This window comes from Spermophilus citellus, assembly GCF_964194105.1.
Source record: "Spermophilus citellus genome assembly, chromosome: 2".
NCBI classification, from domain to species: domain Eukaryota; kingdom Metazoa; phylum Chordata; class Mammalia; order Rodentia; family Sciuridae; genus Spermophilus; species Spermophilus citellus.
In genome coordinates, this window is record NC_138183.1 from 248604653 (window position 1) to 248620029 (window position 15377).

Consider the following 15377-nt stretch of genomic DNA (forward strand, 5'->3'; position numbering starts at 1 on the left):
TTGAGTATTTTCCTTAGTACGTGCTGTGGCAAAAATAAATCTGGAATAAGTGTCCACTATGACATGCACATAACGTTGCTTACCAAATTGAGGAATATGAGTTACATCCATTTGCCATATTTGATTTGGTTTTAATCCATGGGGATTTACCCCTGATGGTGGAGATGGAGTGTGAATAACACACTTAGGGCATTGGCTTACAATTTGACGAGCTTGTTCTCTGGTAATATTAAATTTTTTATGTAAGCTAGAAGCATTTTGATGATGCAAGGAATGGGAAGCTTGTGCACAGTCATATGAAGACATCTGTTGACAAAAGTTACTAATTTATCAATTCTGTCATTACCTGAAACTAAAGGTCCTGGAAGATTAGTATGAGCTCGTATGTGTCCTATGAAACATGGGTATTTTCGCATTAGCACTGCTTTCTGTAAATTATGAAATAATTCAAATAACTCTTGTGATGAAGTATACCCAATAACTGAAGTTTCAATATTTTTAGTAACTCCAACTGCATATAAGCTGTCAGAATAAATATTAATAGGCTCATTTGAAAAGTAATTTAAGGCACAAATCAGAGCTTGAAGCTCTGCTCTTTGGGCAGAAGTATAAGAAGTTTGCATTACCTCTGTGTGAACACGACTATAAAAACCTGCTTTACCTGAGCTTGAACCATCAGTGAACACCGATAAAGCTTCATCTATAGGATGTGCACGCACAATCTTTGGGAAAATAAGTGACGTTAATGATGCAAATTGGATAATATTATCACAAGGATAATGGCTATCTATCTGGCCAGGAAAATCAGCAAAAGCTATCTGCCATGAGCTAGAAGTTTGAAAAACCAATTAGTCTCTTGAACAGAAAATGGAATAATTATGATATCAGGCTCAGATCCAATTAATTGTAAAATCCTAGTTCTGCCCTTAATTACTAATTGAGCTATGGAATCATGAAAAGGAATTAATGTTTTTTGAGGTAAGTGGAATAAATAAATCCACTCAATAACTCCTAATCTTTGCCATATGGCTCCAGTTGGGGTATGCTCATTTGGAAATATTAATAAACACACTATTTCTTTAGGATCAACTCTAGTAAGCTGTGCATTTTTAATTGCATTCTCAACTCTCCTTAAAGCTGTTTTAGCTTCTAAGGTTAGCTGATGTGGAGATGTTGGAGAAGGATTTCCTTGTAATATCTGAAATAAAAGACTTAATTCAGAAGTAGTTAGTTTTAAGGATGGCCTCAGCCAATTAATATCTCCTAATAGCTTTTGAAAATCATTAAGGGTATGTAACTCCTTAACTCTTATTGAAGATTTTGAGGACGGATTGTACGTCCTTGAATTATCTGACCTAGATATTGAAAAGGAGGCACCTGTTGAATTTTTTGAGGAGCGATGCATAAACCCATTGCTGTAAGCGAAGCCTCTGAGTAAAAATTTCTGAAAGTACCTCTTGATTAGCATGAGCCAATAATATATCATCCATAAAATGAATAATATACGCATCAGGAAAGCTATTTCTTATGGGATCTATCGCCTGGTCGACATATTTTTGGCACAGGGTAGGACTATTATGCATTCCCTGGGGGAGTACCTTCCAGCAATATCTTTTAACAGGTTCCTTAAAATTAATTGCTGGGACAGTGAAAGCAAATATTTCACAATCTCTAGGATGTAATCTTATAGAGAAAAAAAAAACAGTCTTTTAAATCTATTACCATCAAGCTATAGTCTAAAGGGATGGCTGTGGGGGAGGGAAGTCCTGGCTATAATGATCCCATAGGCCGAATTGCATGATTTATTGCCCTTAAATCCTGGAGCAATCCCCAATTTCCTGACTTTTTCTTAATAACAAAAATAGGTGTGTTCCAAGGACTAAGTGTTGGTTCTATATGACCAGCCTGAAGTTGTTCCTCAACTAACCTATGAATTATTTTAAGTTTTTCCCCTGAGATGGGCCACTGAGAAATCCACAGAGGCTCCTCTGTGAGCCAGGTGATTTTTTCAGCTGTCTTAGGGATCGGGGAAGTACTCAGGGACGCTAGTAAAAATTTTGGCTTGGAGCATTTACTAATCTTTGTCGTGGAGACTGGTTTGTAAACAGATACTCTTCCTGAAGGGTCTCCTTATCATCTCCAGGAAAATACCTCTGATTAACTTCCTCAACTGACCTTATAGAATTTGGAGTAACTAATAACAATCCCATTGGCTAAAATATCCCTTCCCCATAGGTTAGCTGGTAAAGACTCTAACACATAAGGCTTAAATACTCCACTGTTCCCATCAGAATTTTCCCAATGGAGATAGTTGGCACTTTGAGCAGGCTGTGAAATCTGTCCTATTCCCTCTAGGTTAGCTGGTGCTACATGTAAGGGCCAATTCCTAGGCCAGAATCTACTAGAAAAGACAGAGATATCAGCCCCTGTGTCTAGGATACCTAGGAACTTTTTATTATTAATTTTAAGTTCTAATAAAGGGCGCTCTTGTCGCACTGAGACCAGTACACTCTGTCCGGCGGTTTAGAAACTGAATTTATTGGTGGGCGTTTCTCTGAATCACAGGGAAATAAAATCAATTGGGTGAATGTATCCTTTGGAGTGAGCCTTAGGGCATAATTGGACCTTACAGTAACATTTAATTGTCCTTTAAAATTTGAATCTATCACACCAGGTATCACCTCAATGGCTCCCTTTAAATTATTACGTCCCAAAATTAAACCTGTAGTATTATCAGGAAGCGGCCGGAAAATCCCAGTAGGGATTTGTTTTGGCTCTGATTCAGGATTTAATTCAACTGTCATTGAGGGTCCTAAGAAAACTGTCTGCGATCTACATTCCGGTAAAAATTGTGGGCTGTCCTGGTCAGTGACATCACACCCTGCGACCTCTCCTCAGATTCCCCGTATTGTTGCTCAGCCCAGGGAGGGGCCGACCGGAAGTTTTTTCTCCTCCCACTAGGAGGAAATGACGGCGAGAAGGCGGGCTGATCCGTGCCATCTTGATCCGCCACGTGGGATTGAGTCCTGCAATATCTATTATCACCAGTAGATGGAGCCCTGAACTTAAAATTGTGCATGCGACATTTGCACGCAATATGGTTACTTTTCCCTCAAACATAGCATCTCCCGAGGGGCTTTCTTACTAATTCTTGTGGCTTTAACGTTTCCTTTAGTGCCACTGCTAGGGCTACTGTCTGCAAATGGGTAGAGTCTATCTCAGAACATAAGCGGATAAACTCAGAAACTGTCCCTTTTTTACGGTGCGGCCTAAGAACTTCCTGACAATATATATTTGCATTTTCAAATGCCAATTGCTTAACAATAAACTCACATGCCCCTGGGTCCCCAATCGACCTGTTTGTGGTCTGGTACAATCGGGCTACGAAATCTGAGTACGGTTCACTCGCACCTTGCCTGATTTTGGTAAGAACTAAATTGGATTGGTCTTTAGAGATAATCTGCTTCCAGGCACATTTCGCACAATCAGTTATTTGATCGTATACTACAAATTCATAATTTAACTGTCTTTCTAAATCAGCAAATTCACATGTTCCTAAAAACATTTCTACCAGCGTCTGTAAATTTTGTCTTCTATTTCTTTCTGCCTGTTCAGTACAAAAATCAGTCCAATAAGAACACCAAAGTAAGAAATCTCCTCCACTCAAACAAGATCTAGCTAACAAAATCCAATCACTAGGTGGGAGGGGCTTCGAGCAAATATTATCTATCAGGCTCTGTACAAAAGGCGTATTCAGACCATATGTTTCACATGCACTTTTTAGTTCCTTAATGGTTTTAAATGGGATTACAGCATGAACTCTAACTCTCTGATCTTGCTCATTAACTTGCTCAAAAACTGGAAAAAGTTGAAAACCGCTAGTATCTTCCCCCGCTTCTTGAGCCTTCTTAATACCTCGCTGGAAAGGGGTAAGAAAAGTCATTGTTAATTCAGAGTACCTGTTAAATTTTGTCCTTTTAGCAGGTAATGGCCGAATTCGAATAGCCTGGGCAGGCGGTGTTAAACGCAGCCTGTTAAAATTTCTCTGTAAGTCCTGAATTTCAATGTCTGATTCTTCTCCCTCGGACTGCAAGTCATGGAAAGAATCTGCACTGTCGCCATTTTGAAATTGGGCTTCTAAGCCACGTGGCAGAGAAGAACTCTGTGCCCCTCTAAGATTCTCTTCCGGATTTTCCTCTTCTATCTCTTCTGGAGGACCTTCTAGGACTGTGGAGGTTTCTTCTCTATGACCTTCCTCTCTATAATCTCCCTGTGGGCTAGCCTGATCATGCAAGTTTAAAGTCACATTCCTAACTTTCGGTTTAGCCCCTAGAGCCTTTGTTTTTAAATGGCTCAAGGGAAAGGCAATTAACTTAGCCTCAGGCGGATTTTCCATTTGAATAGACCTAATAGCTCTCTGAATGCCTTTTAATAGATCTTCAGGGGGCCACGAACTCTGGCCCATATATTCAAAAAGACAACCTTCCAGAGCCGTTCAAATTTTTTGAATATTTTCTATACCTCCAGGTAATTCATTAGAAAGACAAACTTTTTGTAACTTCCTTCCTTATTTCTCACAAGTAAGTAAATTTGGGGACTCTTGTTCACAAAACCAAGGGCAAAATTTGCCTACAATCTTTAAGAATTGTAATAACTGAGTTTTCTTTATCTGTTTTCCTTTCTGATTAATTATAGTGTCTAAAATAGTTAGATACATTTCCTTATCTGTAGAAGTTGAATTTCCCATTTTAATTAATTTAATGTCTCTTTCCTTCAATATCTCCAGGTTCTTTTCTGACTCTAAATTGTCACCACTTCCTTTATCTTTATCTTTATAGTGTGCTCCCACTCAATCTAGCTAATCTAGAATGCCCCCCTCGTAGGCACCAAATTCCACCATGCGACCAGCACACTGGTTTCATTAATGAGGTTCTTGGCATAAAAGTTAACTAGTGAGATCGAAATAAACACACAGACTCATTTACCTTTTTCTATGACCAGGTCTGAGACGGCTCCCCCTCTGGCTCCCACCTCGAACCACCTGGTAGGGCAGCAAGGATTACTCAGGGCTATCAGGAGAGAGAGAGAGGGAGCACGCCAGGGAGTAGCCTTTTATTGGGGAACAAGAAATTCAGGGGAGAATTCCATCCAATGAAGGTTGAGAGGGGCAGCACTCCAAGGTCAGGGTCAGTGATTGACCCCAGGGTCAGTGGTCAAGTCACACCCCCACACGGACAGGCTCTCGCACCAGGAGAGGGTTGGGAAAACTCCGACACAGTTTAGCCAGAGCGCCTCAGACCCAAACCAGGAGTTTCCCAGTCACGTGTGAGAATGGCTCCCCACAGACGCCCACTCTCATTTAATAACAAAGAGGGGGGAATGTTGGGAGTTGCCCTGACTCCAAAGACTAACTTCCCCATCCCCCAAGAAGAGCCATCCAATGGTGAGCCCTGCTGGCTCATATGATCCTGCTGTCCAATGATGAGCCCTGCTGGCTCACCTGATCCTTACCCACCAATCAGACTAGCCCTGCTGGCTCACCTGATCCTTACCCACCAATCAGACTAGCCCTGCTGGCTCACCTGATCCTTACCCACCAATCAAAAAGCACCCCATGCCAACTGTCAAACCACCCTCGGCTCTATAAATATGCAGAGCTGATCCTCAATAAACGGGCATTTTCTCCGACGATGAGCCTTGTTCGTTCTTTCAGCAGGCGCAATATAGAAAGGCCAGCTTTGGGGCCAAAATCTACAAGAAAAAACAGATTTGTCTGCCCCAGTATGTACAATACCTCAAAATTTTTTATGATTGATTTTAAGTTCTAGTAAGGGGTGCTCCTGCTGGATTAACTGAGTCCAGTACACTTGGTCTGGGGACTGGGAAGTTGAGGTCTAAGCAGACTGTCTGCAGAATGGCAAGGCAAATGTACTAACTGTGCCAGTATGTCTTTTGTGGAGAGCCAAATGGCATTTTCTGATTGCACAGTGATTTTTAATCTCATCTCTAAAATCTGAATCAATAGCCCCTGGCATTACCTGGATTCCATCTTTTAAATTATTTTTGTCCCAAAATTACCTGGGGGTAATGGCCCATGGTTTCAAGTAGGAACTTGCTGTGGTCCCATTTCAGGTGTTAAATTTACTACCATGGCTGGTCATAAAAGTACCATCTGGAGGGAGCTGGTTGGTAATAGTGAATATCCGCCATGATCGGCTGTGATGACGTCAAAAGCCTGCGACTCTGACCCCTCGTCCTGCGCATACTCCAGAGCCCCCACTGTTTGTTGAGCTGGGGGTAGCCCCTGCCCCCCCCATATTTTGGTCCTGAAGGACTCAGGCTGCTGCCATCCAGTAAGTAAAGAGAACTTTTGAAGAAGTGAGGACTGAGAGTTTCTGAATCTTGAGGCCCCCTAGTGGAACACTGTAGGAACTACACCCTTGGCAGTTCAGCCAGATGACAGGTGGACCAACAGAGACCAGACAGAGTGAGTCATACTGAGGCAGGGGGCTAGTGAGGACAGACTCTGCATTCTTCCTCTGTCCATTAGATACCACCCTCAGGGAAAATAAAGAGAAGCAAATATTCTGGAACGCCTAAATTTAAACTTGAAATAGCTGAGGGTACCAAAACTTGTGTGACGCAGGACTGGGGCTCTAATGAAGGTGAAGCTATATTTTTTCTAAGTTACATGTTTTGTACAGTCTAGTTACTCATCTTTAAAGAAAATTCCTTCTGCTACTCATAGGCTGTTGAGTAAAATCCAAACAACCTCCCAAAATGTCAACTGTCTTCGTATGTGCTTACAGAATCTCATAATAATGTAAATAATGTAGTGCTGTCAGTGAAGGACAGGCAACACCATGGTTTTCCCTCATGTGGAAAAGGAGTCTTTTTCATCAGTGAATCCCCAGAAGCTAACAAAGTGCCCAGGGAGTAGTAGGTGTGGACACTGTGGTGTGCTGTGCACATTTGTGGTGAGCTGCCTGCTCCCCACTGCCTTCAGGACTGAAGGAGACTAAGAGGATTAGTAGCTCAGTCCTCTCTGAGAGGGCTGCCCACCACCTTCTTTCGCTTCCTGCATCAATAGAATAATAAATGGAGGGCTGTCGAGATCTGGGCCTCCTGTCTCCATTCAGGCAACACCACATAGCCTTCACGCTGCAGAGCTCCCGTAGGTTGGCTTAGGCCTTTCTCTGTGCCTGCCTCACAGTTAAGCTTCTCCCTCTACCCAATCCTGCCATTTTCTCCAGTAAACTTCCTGCTCACAAAACTTAGGATCCAAGTCTGCTTCCCAGGGAGCCTGATCTGAAATAACAAGTTATCTATAATGCTGAATTGAACTGAAATGGCAAAAAAACATGAACTTCAAAAAGCGTATTTCCTATAAAATAACCTAAGTGGGAAAAATCTGTTAATAAGTGATACCTACTTATCTCATTACTATGAAGCTTCTCTAAGGAATCCCAGCCATGAGTCTGAACAAAACGAGAAGGACTAGTTTTCATGAGTCACAGCATATGGCAGGTCCTGCTGGAAGCCAAAGTGAGAGGCCCAAAATCATGAGGTATACTGTGGTCTTGTGCTGGCTCCATCGGCCACCTCCACCAGCTTCTCCTCAACCATCACGTGGTTCCAGAGGCCTGACCCACCATGTGATTTTAAAGCCAGTACCATGAAGCCCTAAATCCAATTGCACTGTCTTCTACTCCAGGATTTGACAGTCACTTAAACCAGTAAATTCCTCACTTTGCTTAAGCTATTTTGTTGAGTTTTCTGTCCCTTGCAACCAAGACAAGATTAACTCAGTTCTACTTGAGCTTCAGGAATGCCCAGAGAGACAAGACCAGCTGAAGGCTTTTTTCCCATATTTAGGGATTGGCAGATCAACGCTGCCATATGCTCCTTTTCTTTCCGCCACTTTTCTTTAATATCATGTCTGCCAGGATCTTCATGTGTGAAGTATGGGTTCTTGATAGACAAGATGAACCTCCCCAGCCATCCCACCCTTCCTGAGCCCATCCTCGCAGTGGAATAGCCTTGAGTGTGTGTCCCCAGAAGGCTACTTCATCAATGACTTATAAACAGCTACTACAGTACTATTTTTCCATTACCTTGTGACATTCCAGGGCTCTGGGGGAGGTGCCTTCCTGCTTCCTTGGACATTCACCAATGGGGTATAGAGGTATGGGAGCACAGAGCCCTCGGCATCTGCTTTTGAATGAGTCCCAAAGAAACGTCTTACTATAACCCCTTGAGCTGAGGGGTGGTGGAGACTGATCCTACTATAGTTGGTCCAGAGTGGGCTCCATCAGGCTCCAAAGCTTCCCTCCTGATAGGTGTCACTGTCCCGGTGAGCTCTGCCATAGTCACAAGGTTGGTGGTCTCTGTGTGGCATCAATCTACTAAAGAGGTTTAGATGTTCCGTGGCCCCCTGGTTACTCCAGACTAAAATGTCTTGTTATTTCCGCTCTCATGAGCAGACACTGAATGTGGATAATCCTAACTCAGCATCTGTGTGAGTTTTCTGGCACCATAACACAACACTTGAGGTAATTAACTTATAAGGAGGAAAGGTTTATTTTGGCTCATAATTTCAGAGGTTTCAAGTCCATGGTCAGTTGGCTCCCCTGCTTTGGGTCTATGGCAAGGCAAAAGAGCATCATGGTGGGGCACTGCTTACCTTATGGCAGCCAAGAGGCAAAGAAAGAGACAGAAAGGGGCCAGGATCCCATTAGCACTTTAAGAGCATGCCCCCCCCCCATGACCTAACATCCTTCCGTGAGGTCCCACCATATAAAGATGACACCACCTCCCAGTAGCACCAGAAATTTGGCAACCAAGCCTTTTAAGACATTTATCCAAAACAGAGAAGTATCTGCACCCAAAGGTGCCATAAATCAGTTTTCAAAATGTATCCTACTCACTAATATCCACTACTACTCACCAAATAGCCAAGACCTGATTTAGGATTATCTGCACTTGACTCTGTCCTGCTACTGAGATGCATGGATGGCACAGCCCTTTGCCCCTGGCCAAATTGTCCCTATAGTGATACATCTCTGGCCCCTACCTACCTTCTTCTCTGCGTTTGTTATAAATAGGCTCTTTGTTTCAATTTCTTTATTTCACTAAGGGGACATGACCACTCTGAATGTTTACCTGGGTAAGTCACAGATCAAGTTGGTTCAGTGGGGTAGCATGTTTAGGGGGGGGGGGGCACCAAGTCTATAAGGAAATAATGAAAAAAGTCCACAGAGCCATGGAGTGAGTGAAGGGACTCGTAGAGATGTTTCTAAAACATGTAAGACAGCACCTGGAACAGCATGAACACTCAGATGTCATTGTTAGTCATCATCTGAGAGCAGAAACTGTCAATAAGAGCCTCCAGTGTAGCCCAGTGCAGTGGTGAACACCTGTAATCCCAGCAGCTCTGGAGGCTGAGGCAGGAGGATTGCAGGTTCAAAGCCAGCCTCAGCAACAGTGAGGCACTAAGCAACTCAGTGAGACCCTGTCTCTAAATAAAATACCAAATAGGGCTGGGGATGTGGCTCAGTGGTCAAGTGCCTCTGAGTTCAATCCCCAGTGCCAAAAAAAATCTTCCAATCTAGCAGAGGCCCCTCTAGCTGCTACTCAAAGTGACAGGCCCTGTTTTAATCCCTCCTTTACACTGGGCAGAAATGTTATGCCTGAAGAGAAGATCCTGCTGCTCTGGGAAAAACAGTCAAGGCCACATTGTTCTTCTCTTTCTGACTCAGGATTCACCCGACCACCGCTCATGGGTTCAGCAAAAGACACGGAATACACTGTTCATCAAGACCGAAAGACTAGAAACCTGTGGTCTCCAGGATTTTTTTTTCCAAAAGCTCTTCTTAGAACTAGAAATGCTGGAAACTAATCATTTACAAAGCACTCCCCACACTGCTATATAAACTCAGCAACGATTTGGCTTTAAACTTTAAGCCATCTTTTTAAAAACAAACATAAAAACTTTTTTTATATCTCTTCTGGCAAACAGAATAATCTGAGTCAGCAAAAATGTTTTTTATAAAATGCACACATAAAAGACCATCAGACTCAAGCAAAGAAAAAAAAAATCAGTTGGTTTCCATTAAAGGTGCTGCCAGGTGAAAGTTGGTTTCAAAGGCACTGGAAATAGAAACTTTGAGAACAGAATTTCAATTGGCTCAAACAGCCTTCTTAGAATTTGTGCAGTCATTAGTTACTCTGCTGAAGTAATAAAAGAGGTTTCTATAGGAACAACATGAGGGTGGAAGTGGGCTGTGGTCACAAGAATGCCGAGGTTTCAGAGACTCAGGCAAAGGCATGGATACCCAGGGCTTGCTACTTGGCATAAACTCAAAAATGTTCTTTTAATGAATGAATAAACCCAGCTCCTAATACTCCAGAGTTTTCTGCTCCACAGGGCTCAAACCAGACAGAAGCCAGAGATGTATTTCTGCTCCAGACATAAGAAAAAGATGGATGAGTTCATTACTTAGAAATCACTGAATACTTTTTGGTGGGGAGATGTTATTAATCAAACAACACCCAGTTTATTTGATTAGAGATTAAGATGGTCCATAAATTCAAAACCATCTTGAGATTAAAGGGTTCACTAAAATATGACAGAGCTAGTTTAAGAAACAGACCTCATTAAATATTATAAATTCCTGGTACTTGGGTTCCATAACATCTCTAGTAATTAGAGAAATGCAAATCAAAACTAAGATTTCATCTCATGCCATCAGAAGGCAGTTATCAAGAATACAAACAACAATAAGTACTGGTGAGGATGTGGGGAAAAGGTACACTTATACATTGCTGGTGGGACTGCAAATGGTGCAACCACTTTGTAAAGCAGTATGAAGATTCCTTAGAAAACCTGGAGTAAAACCACCATTTGACCCAGCTATCCCATTCCTTGGTCTCTACCCAAAGGACTTAAAAACAGGATGCTATAGTAATGCAGCCACATCAATATCTACAGCTGCTCAATTCACAATAGCTAAACTGTGGAACCAACATAGATGCCCTTCAACACATGAATGGATAAAGACACTGTGATATCTATACACAATGGAATATTACTCAGCAACAAAAGAGAACAAAATTATGGCATTTGCAGGTAAATGGATGGAGTTGAAGAATATCATGCTAAGCAAAGTAAGCCAATCCCAAAAAACCAAAGGCCAAATGTTCTCTCTGATAAGTGGATGCTGATCCATAAGGGGGTGGGGGGGGGACATGGGAAAAATGGAGGAGCTTTGAATCATGGGAAAAATGGAGGCAAAGGGGAGGGGGTGGGGGCAGGAAAGATGGTGGAATGAAATGGACATCATTATCTCTAGGTACATGTATGACTGCACATATGATACCACACTACATCCTGTACAACCAGAGAAATGAAAAGTTGTGCTGCAATTGGATACAATGAATCAATGCATTCTGCTGTCATATATACCTAATTAAAATAAATAAATAATGTTTTTAAAAATGGCAGTCTCAATATAGATCAGATAGTGAGTAAAGAAATGGAAGGAAGGGGTGATTGGGAGTTCACTACTTTCCCCGGGGGTGGAGAAGATGGGGACAGGAACTAGTCATTAAACGTCATCCTAGTTGTAGTTTACAGAAATGAGGGCTTTTATCTACAAGCACCCAGGACTACCCTGCAGGCAAAGAGACAGGCTGCTTAGGAAGGGAAGAGGGAAGGCCAACAAAGACACATGCCCAGAGTCCAGCATTCAGGATGCAGTCGAGTATGGATGGCTAAGAAAAGAGACAAAAATAACCTTGCGGGTCTCCCTGAGAAAGGCCACCAGGCAATCCTAAGAGAGCTTATCTGAACTCTTTCTGGGTTCCACCTTACTGCTCTCTTCCACATGCTTCCTGTTTTCTGTGCATTTTCCAGAGCCACAGGGGAACCCATCTCTAGTGTTCTTGGGTGATCAGCCTAAGAAACAAGCCGGCTTCTTTCTCCCCAGAGGGTCAGATTAAATGGTATGTGAAATGCCTCACACAGTGCCTGGCGCATAACAGACACGCAGTAGATATGGGTTCTCCCCATCTTGAGAGTCCGTGGTCACATATATTGGATGTATTTCTGGAGGGGGAATTGGATACATTGTAGATTCTTCCAGAAGCTCACAATTTTCTTAACAGGGCCATTGAGGGAGGGAGGCAAGGGAAGGGAAAGAAGCATACTCTCTTTACTGGTGTCGGTAGTTTTTCCTCAACTTGGAGTATCCAGCACCTTCAGGCAGTTAAAGGTTTGGGCCTGATGCTATCAACAACCGCTGAGATGACTGCGCCCGCAGCCTTTGCTCCATTCATCAGGGCGTGCTCCACCTGCAAAGCACACCAGGCCACAGGGCAGTCAGCACCCATCCTAGCCTGGCCCCCTCTGCTGCCTCTGCCCCACCATTCCCCTTCAGGAACCAGCCTGCCCGGAGTCTTTTCCCAGAGAAGGAGCCAGCCCATGCTATCATATATTTCCAAAAATTCTAGAGCTGCGAGAGACCAAGAGAGGCCAGGACTGCTGGAGACGGGCACCCAAGGCAGACAGGCTTTCTCTTGGGAAGCATTCAGGGGTCTTGGTCCTCATCTTCCTGCAGCACAGGGGCTGGCTCCAGGTGGGGCTTAGAGGCCACTGAGCTCTCAAATGGGGAACCTGAGAGTCAGGGAGGGGAATTCATTTGGACAGAATTGCAATATATCCAAGGTTAGCCCTTGGCTGGGACCCCCTGACTCCCGGGCCCAGAATTCCTCAGAGGGCTTCAATCATGCCCTGCATCCTCGGGGGCTTTTCTTCACATACAAACACTCATAGGGATGGGAGATCCCTCGTATCAGAGCGCACCAAGACCCTGGGCACTGGTGCACACAGAATGAAGCACAGGCGAGCAGAGGAGGCAGAGTCCAGAAGAGGGCAACCAGAAAGCACAAAGAGAAGCGCGAACAGGTTGGAGGCCTGGCAGTGCTCACTGGGGGGCATGAGGACAGCAGAGAGACCAACCATAGGATTTGAGCCCAGTCAGTTCAGAGAACAGAAGAAACAGAAGAAATAAAAATGGAAAAATTATGATCCACCTTTAACCTTGATTTTTGGCATCCAGTTAAAAGGAAACAATACACAGTTCGTCGGTTCATCTCATGAGGTTTTGTCAAGGGTCAGCTACTAACAAGAACCATCCAGATTCTTACAGATACTTGGGCTTTCAAGTCTCCCGCACGTGTACTCTATGTACCACAAGACTGATTAATTCATCAATGCCCTGTACAGCAGGGGGTGGGAGCGTCACACAGCCAAATGCAACAAGAGGCAGGTCGGTAGGTAATGGAGAGGAGCAGGGAACACCAACTCCCACACACCCCTCAGAGCCACAACCAGGTCCTGCAGAGGCTCACTATGCAAGAACACTGGCCCAATGGCCTGATCAATTGGTTGTTCAAGAAAAGCTGGAAATTTTATTTTTGTTTTGGAAAAAAAAAAATTAGATGGTATTTCTTGATATTTATGGTCTAATGAGCAAATTTATGTTTTACTTATCTCCTCAATTTTCATTAATAGGATCTGAGGATTTATCTCAGATCATTATTAAATTGCTATTTAAATAACTTATAACATTTTCACTAACTTTTATGTGGACTTATAGATTATGAAAACCCTAAAATTGTCACAGCCTTAAATAAATGCCACTTTTCTAGTTATATATCAAAATGATCCTTAATAAAGTCATTAAAAATATATTAAAAAAAGAAAAGCTGGAATCCAGACCTCTTTATGTAAAATGTCTAGATTTTTAAATGTTGGCAAGTAACTTGAAAAACATGTGACGACAACAACAGATCCAAGATGTGACCAGCAGTCTGCAACTTTTAACAATTCAGCATCCGCCTCAAGTCTCAGAAACTGAGCAACTAGACAGAGACCACCACCCTGGCTAAGGGCCGACCGGTGCTTTTCCCCCACCTCCATGGGGGGGCAGAGGTGCACATGCTTCCTGAACCACACACGGTCCTATAAAAACAGAAAGCCCAGCTCGCACAAATAGCATGAGGAAGCCAGTGATGGGCCACACTGATCCCTGATGAGTTGACAGAGCACAAGAAAGCTCCACGGGAAGCCACCGTCAGACTAAGTGGGACCACACCTGCTGGCTCCTATGCACGCCGTATCTGAGGTCGTTGACGAAGTGCTCACAGTTCCCTTCGATCAGGCTGTACTGCACGATCTTGTTGATCATGTTCTTCGTGCGCTGGATGATCTTGTCCACCGGCAGGGGCAGGTAGGTCCCGTCCAGCTTGTTGTTGATCTTCCAGGAACACCCGTGCAGCACATCCTGCAGGCGGCTATATTTTACGACTGCGCGGTTGCTGAAGACAGAAGTTATGCTGCCAACCTCAAATTCCTCACCTGGAGACCAAAAGGAAAAGAAAAGAAAAGTGGGAAAGCTGCTAGGGGGTGGGGCGGGAAACTGGCTCAGCCCAAGGCTTCAAGAGGGGCTTGGATTAAATGACCCTCCAAGGACCACCTTTCCAGAGAAGCCTTGGGCCTGCACACTCCACTCCCACAGGAATCTTTTAATATCCTCTCCAGAAGCTCCTTAGGCTGTGGCCCTGGACTGGCCAGCACTGACCTGACCAAGCCTGAGGACTTGAGTCTTGTTTCCTAACCAGAGTTCACTCACCTCTACCCTCTGGATAAGTGTCAGCTCTGGGTAAAGGGTGGTCACATTCACAATTACATGCCTCCGTCAGGTGAGGACAAGCGGTCACAGCTCTGAATGTCCACTTCCACCAGTGCCCACCTACATCCCCTGGGACTTCATCTCTACTCAAACATAGGGATTTTTATGAAGGTTTTTTTGTTGTTGTTTGTTGTTTTTTGCAAATGGGCTGAATGTCTTTGAAAAAAAGAGAGAGATTTGAAAGCTGCTGCCTTATGTTAATCCTCGGAGGAGACAGAGACTCAGAGAGGTTAAAGAACCTACTGAAGCCAGTGAATGGTCATTTAAAACCAGCTAGAAACAGGATTTTGAATGCTCTTACCCAAAACAAATGATAAATGTTTGAGGCATTGGATATGCTAATTACCCCAATATGATAACTACACCTTGTGTATCAAGACACCACACTGTACCCCATAAGTATCTATCATTAATGTGGCATATACAAATAAAACTGGGGGGGAGATTGTTTTTTCACTGCAACTACTTTGATAGGCAAATCCATGTCCCCCCACCACCACCTCTTTGTAAGGTGTCCAAGAGCATGAACTGTTCCTCGTTCTTCTCCTCAGACAAGAGCAAACTTAATAAGAGCATGCAGTAGACAATTGAACATTCGGGAACAGAGATGGCAGAATTCATTTT

The 15377-nt window shown here is 43.5% G+C and overlaps 1 protein-coding gene across 1 annotated transcript in view; it reads right to left on the minus strand.

Annotated features, from left to right (window-relative positions):
* Nucleotides 1-12258: 12258 nt before the first annotated feature.
* PLAAT5 (phospholipase A and acyltransferase 5) overlaps nt 12259-15377 on the minus strand; it is a gene marked incomplete at both ends in the record, with an annotated part of 31431 nt that continues 28312 nt past the window's right edge. Inside the window, 2 exons of the mRNA XM_081280487.1 lie at nt 12259-12351; nt 14157-14419. Coding sequence (XP_081136613.1) covers nt 12259-12351; nt 14157-14419 — 356 coding nt within the window. The remainder of the gene's footprint in view (nt 12352-14156; nt 14420-15377) is intronic.